General features: G+C 33.5%; 1 protein-coding gene across 3 annotated transcripts; it reads right to left on the bottom strand.

Moving 5' to 3' along the window:
- Positions 1-2,780: 2,780 nt before the first annotated feature.
- Positions 2,781-8,167, bottom strand: LOC114281823 (transcription factor GLABRA 3). 3 transcript variants are annotated; one of them, XM_028224418.2, is made up of 8 exons: positions 6,954-8,167; positions 5,987-6,241; positions 5,351-5,447; positions 5,186-5,200; positions 4,891-4,947; positions 3,997-4,785; positions 3,486-3,917; positions 2,781-3,271 (listed from the first exon to the last, which is right to left on the bottom strand). In XM_028224418.2, exons 1-8 carry the CDS (start codon positions 7,079-7,081, stop codon positions 3,203-3,205), a joined length of 1,842 nt encoding a protein of 613 aa, XP_028080219.2. In that variant the 5' UTR covers positions 7,082-8,167; the 3' UTR covers positions 2,781-3,202. The 3 variants fall into 3 exon arrangements, with proteins under 3 accessions (XP_028080219.2, XP_028080220.2, XP_028080221.2); XM_028224419.2 differs by having other exon boundaries at positions 6,032-6,241; positions 6,954-8,160; XM_028224420.2 differs by lacking the exon at positions 5,987-6,241 and having other exon boundaries at positions 6,954-8,073.
- Between the last annotated feature and the right edge of the window lie 238 nt (positions 8,168-8,405).

The raw sequence follows: 8,405 nt of genomic DNA, 5'->3' as shown, positions 1-8,405 counted from the left end.
TTAAAATTTTAATTATTAAAATTATAACTTGTCCATGTATTTATAATTTTTTTTGAAAAGTTGGCCTGATTTGTAACTCTATTAATTTATCACCCAAATTATATGTTATTTTTTAAAAAATAATACCTACTTTTTCAAAGCTACCAGCGATTTGAAGCATTCTATGTTGGGGATCGGGGATCCCGCCCAAGATCTTCTAGAAATTACACCAAGCAGAAAAACATATCCACACTCAAGGAGACACCATATTTAACGTGGTTTGGCTTCAATGCCTACGTCTACGGGAGAGTAACCGGTTATTACTATAACAATGGAGAGATTACAGAAAAATTACAATAGAGGAGGAGCTCACACTATCCTCACTCAGCCACTCTCCCGTCTCCCTCGCTCACACCGAGAGAGACGATCTCTCTGCCTCACATCTCTCACTCTCTTGGTTTGTTCTCTCTCAGTTTGCTCACTTAAGCTCCACACTCTCTTTCTCTATTTATACACAAATGAGGGAGAATCTCGTTGGTTGCCACCTACCTTCTTCCACTCTCTAGTAGATTGGAGTTGGTGAGCCACCTACCTTCTTCCACTAGCTAGTGGGCTGGACCCCCCAAATGAGTTGATATCCAACATTCTAGTTTTTCACTTTGGTTAGGTAATGGCAAAAAAATAAGGGAAAATCACAATTATGTAGAGCTTTCACAAAATAATTATAGATTTGTAAAAAAAATTAAAACTGTAATTATTAATGTTTATAAAGTTTACTATTGACTTGAAATTTTATAACGTTACACTGAATTGAATGTTCTCCTAAAATAAATTCATAATACCCAAATCATTGAACTTGACATGCATCTAATGATCTAAAACTATAACAAAAGAGAATGGTTGGAGGTTTGTATACATACATGTATATCTATGTATAACTTTAGATTTGTATATATGCATGTCTTCTATGTCTCAAGTTAGAAGCAGTCAATAAAAAAAAGTTGATATTAGATAAAACATTAAGCTTTAGCAAGGGATGTGATTTCACTAATGATACTCTTGCGGAGCTCATCATCATCATCATCATCATCATCATCGCTGCCGCCTGCTCACCGTCTCCATTGATCATAACATAACTCTATTCTAGTTTTTGATCCATGCAAATATAAAGGCAAGGTTACGGAAATTTATAGGTACGGCTAGGTTGCGAAAAGAAAAAAAAAATGGAAAGGCATAATTTTAAGTTTTCGTATTCTATATTTGTGTGATTCTCTCCTTTTAAAATCCAAAAATTATAGGACAGTTTTCATAATTTTGAATTCTAAAATTTATTTCTTAACAGGCTAATTAATTAGATTTTTTTCATTTTTTAAATCAAAAAATTAGAAAAATTAGTTTGAGATATTAGAGCACTAAAAATATTAGTTTGAACATATTTTATTTATTTGTTTGTTTAATTTGGAAATTATGTGAGAAACATGAATTTTTATTATATTTTTAAATTGAAAATTTGATTTTAGGCAATGATCAATTTGAATTGATCTTTATTTTATTTTATTTTAGGTAAAGATGTTAGAAGATTTAGAAGAAATGTCATTTATTTATTTTTTTAATTCAAAAATTATGTTAACTAATTTGAATTGGCCTTTCTTTGTTTTATTTTAGGGAAGGAATGATTTTAGGTAAAAAAGTTAGAAGATGGACAAATAAATTTTTAATTCATTTCTTTAAATTGGAAGGTCAACAAATTGTGTTTATGTATTTGATTTTAGGAAATTTTGGTCAATGATTTTAGGAGTACTTACGTATAGGTCCTAATAAGTGGATTTATTATCTAATAGGTCTTATAAGAAAAATTTATTATAAAAAAATGTCACTAATTGTAAGTTTTAATGACAATTTATAAAAATCATGATAAAAAAAGTTACTAATTATCAATTTTTAGCGACATATATAAAAAATTGTCACAAAAAAATTATTTTTAGCGACAATTTTACCAAGACTTATTTTCAATAGGACTTGATGAAAATTAAAGTCCAACTATTAGGACCTATTGGTAGTTAACCCATGATTTTAGGAGATGGGTTTGAAGAGATTTTATTTATTTATTTGTTTAATTCAAAAATTATATGAGACACATGAGTATTTATTATTTTTTTAAATTAAAAAATTGAGAAATTTAAGTTGAGCACCTAGAGCCCTCACATCCCTTCAAATTAGAAATTCTTTTTTTCTTAATATATAGTATAGATTACCAAAAGAAAGAAAGCAAAAGCAAAAACAAAGACGAAAACAATTATTTAAACTTTTTCTCTTGGATTGATTATTCATCAAACAGTTAAATGCTGGAAATTAGAAATCATATATATATATATATATATATATATGTATATAGTTAATTATACTTTTAAATCTTATATTTTGACTTAAATTTTACTTTAATCTTTATAGTTTTAAATTAAATAATTTGGTCTTTGCACTTGAAATCTAGTTACAATTTGGTTCGCCAAACCAAATTTTTATTATTTTTTTCTTCCGTGTATATCTTAGGAAACTGATAAGTATTTTAAAATTATTAACTTTAACCTTTTACTTGAACGAAAGAATCAAACTAAAATTAGATTTAAAGTGCAAGAATCAAATTGTTCAGAGTTTGAAATAATAGGTATCAAAGTGAAATTTAAGTCAAACTCAAAGGGTGAAAAGTATAATTAACCCTATATATAATAGCAAAACTTAGCATTCACTCATTTTTCTCTTTCTCTATCTCTATTCCTTTTTGACTAACACAAAACCAATCCTTTGTTTAAAGTGAAACATCTTTACTTCAAAAGAAAAAAATGACAATGGCATGTCACCAATTTCATCTCCATACAAAACCTAAACAGTGTTTTTGTTTTTGTTTTTCTGATGAGGAAACCACCTCTGCAGAGTAAACTTCAGATGCTTACAACTACGGGTAAGAACTATTCGGTGGTCAAGCTCTCTCTGATGTAAAGAGGAGAATAATTATCCTGGGAATGTTACAAACTCAGAATACATAATTAACACTTCAGTTTATTGGTCTGCTCTACTTGGGAAGAAAAAACCACTACTTTTGTTGACAGTTAGAGATCCTAATGCAATATTACGAAAAATACACAGTTTTACACTAATTGAAGCTCTGCAGCACATTTGAAAAACTCAAAACAACCCATAATTGTCGACGTGAGGACGATCTTCATCACTTTCTAACCACTCTCTGAAGGGCTTGCCTTATAATTCTCGCTGAGGCGACTTTGGATCCCTTGAACTGCAATTTAAGCACAAGGGTCATAGTTAAAATAGCCATTAGGAAATAATAATCATCAACAAAATCAGTAACTAAAAAAAAAAAAAAACCTACATAAACTTGAAAATAAAAATGAATACCCGTGAATATTACTGTGTGTTCTATATGAAAATTGTGAAAAAAATTGATAAATGAAATAAATATTCCTAAAATTTCAGGTAATGCTGGTCCAAACCTTAGATTTGGCAGTCAAGGAGAGAATCCCATCAGTGTTAGTTGATTGAATGGAGTAAGAATCTAAATGAAGATGACTAATTGCATCCATGATTTCTAAAAGCAAGCACTCTCTCCATGGACATCTAACCTCAATCAAAACATCCTTTTCGATCATACTGACAGTTACACTATCATTTGAACTATTTTTCAGCACCATTTGGTTGATCTCAGGCTCTATTTCGCCAATGTCGCAAGCTTTCCTCTTGTTTATTAATGGTTTCTTAATGTTGTTGGCGTAGTTATCGGATGTCCTCTCTGCTGAATCTTGGGGTTTCCTTCTTGTTCTGGCTTCTTGCTCTACAACCTCCTTGAAAGAATCCAACTCCTCAACCCTTCTCTCGAGGTCTTTTAGGTATTTAATTGTATTGTCAAGTATGGACACTTTATTAACCTGCACGAACAAAGACAAAATCTCTAGTGAACCGTCTCTTCAATGAAACTGATGTTTGTGAGACTATAGATTGAAGTACCTTGCTAGTTGAAGGGACCAATGATCCAAGAACCGAAAATCTTTTGTTTATTTTTTCCCTTCTCCTTCTCTCTGACAACACATGGTTTGAATCAATGTCATCAACCTGCGGTCTCCATAGTCCATCTCTTTCTCCATTATTTTCCCTAGAATCAAGCAAAAAAACACTGTGCATTTGAGCAACTTCGAATAGCACTTTCTTTAACAATCTTTGTGGAGTTCCAATTCGAGGCATTTGAATACCCACAAAACTGCATTTCTTCCAGCTTACAAAGCTCGATTCTTGATTACAGTTTCGAACATTCGGTCCCAAAATCAACTGGTGGGAGGTCTTGAGAAGAGTTGAAAGAACACTTTGATAATGGATATCATTGTCTTGAAGGCCAGTTGAAGCAGGTTTCATCTGATTCTGTTCTTGTAGGTCAAGGAGAAAACCGTCATTTTCATTCTGTCCCTTGAGAAAAGGGCAGACCGTTTTGGGACTAACCAAAGTTTGAGATATACAGTCACTGGAACTCATGGAATTATGGACACAGTTACTAACTTCATCGTTTAGGCCTTCAACCATAAATGATTCCTCGTTAAGCCCAAACTTGTTTGAGCTGTCATTGGGAGAACAAACATTTAGTTCTTCACATCCAACAATTGGATTAAAATTGGTATCATCAAGAATGTCCCGATCAAGCGTGGCATGAATAAGGTCTTTGTCTGATGCTTCGTAAACAATTGGGTATGGAATCTCCAAGAAGGAAGTTTTAATGTGTTGAATGAAACCAGGATCTTCAAGAATCTTGAGAAAAAACAACAAATTACATCAGAGGAAATTGGCTCAAAATTAGATGCAGAAGAAAACTCTATCAAATCGACCTTGTGTAAGCTTCTGACACTAACTTACCAGGTCGGTTACACCCAGCTCAACGACACCTCCCAAAAATGGGAAGCATACCACAGTCTGCCAGTAAAAAGGGGCTATCTCATTAAATACATAATTAGAAGAGAAAACTCCATAGCACAAAATGACAATTTAGTTTTTGGTAAAGCATTGTCTATATAAACAGGCTTCTGTCTTGCATTTGATTCATGTACACACACATTTTAACATTTTGCTAATACTTGGTCTTCTTAGGATAATCATATTAGCACACGGGGTTTCTTTTTAAAAAAGATGAAGCAGAAGAAGGCAATGGTACCTGAATAGATGCGCTCTGCATAGGATATAATCAGTGAAAATCCGGCAGTTGAAAAGAGACAAACAGAAATTCAGTTTATGGAGTTAGTTTGAGCATAATAGGAATTCCATGAAAAAAGGAGTTTTTTATCACATTAAGCTCTGCCGCCAAGAAACAGGAAGTTACCTTTGCGAGCAGAGAACGACTGAAGACTTTGCTATCTGCATAATGAGCATTACATAGCCAGATGGGTTGGCCATTTGCTAATGTTCTTCCAGGCAACCTGGAGAATAAGTTAACATGGTTAAGATGCATAAGAGAATTTGTTTGGTGAACTGTTTCTGAAAACTATTTTCAAGAAAATTTTCTAAAAAAACCACTGTTTAGGAAACACGAAAAAAGTTGCAAGGGACACGAAAAAGATGGGTGATTTTGAAAATTTTTGTTGTTTTTGTTTTCTAAAACATTGAAAGTAAAAACACAATCAAACACGCCCTAAAACTACAAATTGTTACTATATAAGCCCCAAATCCAAACAAAAGCAATGCAGTGGTTCAGCAATAAGGGAATCCTGCGGTCCCCAACATGGATACTAGTAAGAAAATTTATGGCCACATGAAAACAGAATAGTTCTAAAGGAAAAGGATAATTTCTTCAGCACCAAAACAAAGTGAGTAGAAATCTACTCTGTATCAATGTATATTGCCTAATAGTCCCAATTGTAATGAATTGTGGACCCTATTGAATGTTTAAATAATGAGTGAAGTCCGATGGACTAATAATAATAAATTGAGAGAAATGGTAAAAAAAGAGAGAAGTTACCCTTGGCCAATATTGAATACAAATGACATGCAAACCAGGTAATACCACTCGGTATCGGTGAGGTCTTCCGGGGATAATGCAGCTGAAGGCCTTCTGGCTTGTGGGCTGCTTTCGCCCGTGGAGAGAGACTCATAAAGTTCTCTCAGTTGTTCACTCCTCTGCAACCCCAGTTGGTCTGCATTGAATTCTACTGCTTGTACTGTTTTCCTGGTCTTAATATCTCCATTGTAATACCCATCACCCCATTCCAATACTCTACCAATACAATACCATCACAATCAATAAACTAAATTAACTAACTAGATATGCTTGGGAGAGGCTATATGTTGCAAGAAATTGTTTGTGCTCATATTCAAATAAATTTCTAACAATAATTATACTGTAATTAAAAAAAAAAAGAAGCAAAAATAAAAGACAACTAGGACAACTATGAAAAGTAGACAGTAATTTATTTAATTAAGATAGCTAAACTAGAGAATAATGCAAAATATGAGAAGTGCCACAAAGTTCAATTTCATTATATCTGTGGATTAAAAGGGCAAACATCACAAATTTGATGTCAATAGCATGAGTTTTGATTCTGCAGTTACCACATTATACTAGATTTTATAAGCAGACCTGAAATTTTCTTTAAATTTACAAAAAAGTGTGGAAAAACATTCCATTTCAAAGTAAAAGTTTCTATTTAAGCCCCAAAAACATTTTCAAATCACCCATTTTAGAAAGTAACTTTCCCACAAACAGCAGCCTAATTGGAGATAATTTGGAAACCTAAGACAATTCCCCCTTTCTCTCGAAGAAAAAACTGAAAAAGAACCCCCCCCCCCCCCCCCCCCCCCCCCCCCAAAAAAAAAAAAAAAAAAAAAAAGTAAAAATTCTGAAAATCATTAAAAAAGAAAATAAAAGAGAAGAAGAAGAAGAAAAAAAGAGAACAAAAATAAAGTAGAGAAGAGAAAATGTTGAATACCCTGGCTGTCTTGATGAAATAGACCAGAAGATTGCATAGCTCCACTGAATGGTTCTAACAGCAACAGCAAGCTGGTTTCTGAGATCTTCTGGCACTCCTTCCTGGTTATGGTGCCCCCCAGAAGCCATACTGTACCACTCTAGTGTTCACCTCTCTCTCTCTCTCTCTCTATATATATATATATATATAGAATCATGCAAGAAATCCCACCACTTGATCAGATCTCAGAACCATAGGACACATTTTTGGAAACAGGAGGACCGAGGTATCAAGTTTCTTTCTTTTCTTTTTTTTTTTTTTGAACAGGAGCTTGGATCTTTCTCGATTCTTAGAAAAGTGTTCCTGAATTTAACGACTTTTCTTGGTTTTCTGAACCAAACATGAAGCAGAGATAACACAAATCCAGTTGGGTCTTGCCATCAGAGTTCAAAATGCAAAAGCTTCAGGGACCAAAATTTCAAGTATAGGTCCTTTCTGGCCAGTCAGTGAGCTAGCTGGGAACTAGAGAAAAAGCAAGAAGAAAAGGTCAAATAATGCTCACACTCCTTGGCCATAAAGATTATAAGGCCACCACACAAGGAACACAGTGGTAAATTATTTCCTGATTTGTACTGAACTCATTCAGGACACTCATCAAACACATACGTGTACATGTATGTATATACTATATGATATTATTACTAGATTTTGGGATTAATCTAGCAAATGGGTACACCAAGATTTTAACAGTTAAGAGGGAACAGCAAGAATGACAACTTTTTTGTATTTTCTTTTGTTTTGGATCTCTTGAGAGGAAAAACAAAAACAAAAACAGAAAATAAATAAATAAAAACATCAAAGATCTGGCCTTTTGGCCCAGAAATCTGATACACTATGGTCTACAATAAAACCAAAGGGTGGGTAATAAAACCCACAAATTAGGAGCAAATTAAAATGGAGATTTGAGTGCTAAGAAGAAAGGAAAAACAGTAGAAACAATAAATACTTAAATGGGAAACAGATCAGGAGTCTTTAGTTGAAACACTTTTAGTAAAGGTGGTGATGATTAGCTTTTGCTATGGATTTTGGGGTGTGTGCTTGAGCTAATGACTAAAACAGAAAGATGTGGAATGGTCGAGACAGAGAGAGAGAGAGAGAGAAAGCGAGTAGCAAAATGATGAATGTAAAGATAACAGGAAAAGAAAGGAGCACATGATAAAGATTCTCTCATATTCGATCCAAAGTCCAAAAGAGAAGGACAGATATACCAGAGAGAGTGGAGGATTGGGCGCAAGAGTTTCGTCACATGAATATTTAAGCAGTTCAGTTAAAAAAAAAAAAAAAAAAAAGAATATTTAAGCAGTCGTACGGTCGTCGTGTATGCATGTGGGGGTTTCGTTTGGTATATGGCAGTCTGCCACTAATTATTAACAAACAGCTATTCTAAACCTTACGACGTTGTTTGGGAAGTTG

The sequence above is a fragment of the Camellia sinensis genome, chromosome 13 (assembly GCF_055761805.1).
Source record: "Camellia sinensis isolate YWXY chromosome 13, ASM5576180v1, whole genome shotgun sequence".
Classification (NCBI taxonomy): domain Eukaryota; kingdom Viridiplantae; phylum Streptophyta; class Magnoliopsida; order Ericales; family Theaceae; genus Camellia; species Camellia sinensis.
The sequence above is the reverse complement of the archived record's forward strand: the minus strand, read 5'-3'. Positions and strand labels throughout refer to the sequence as shown.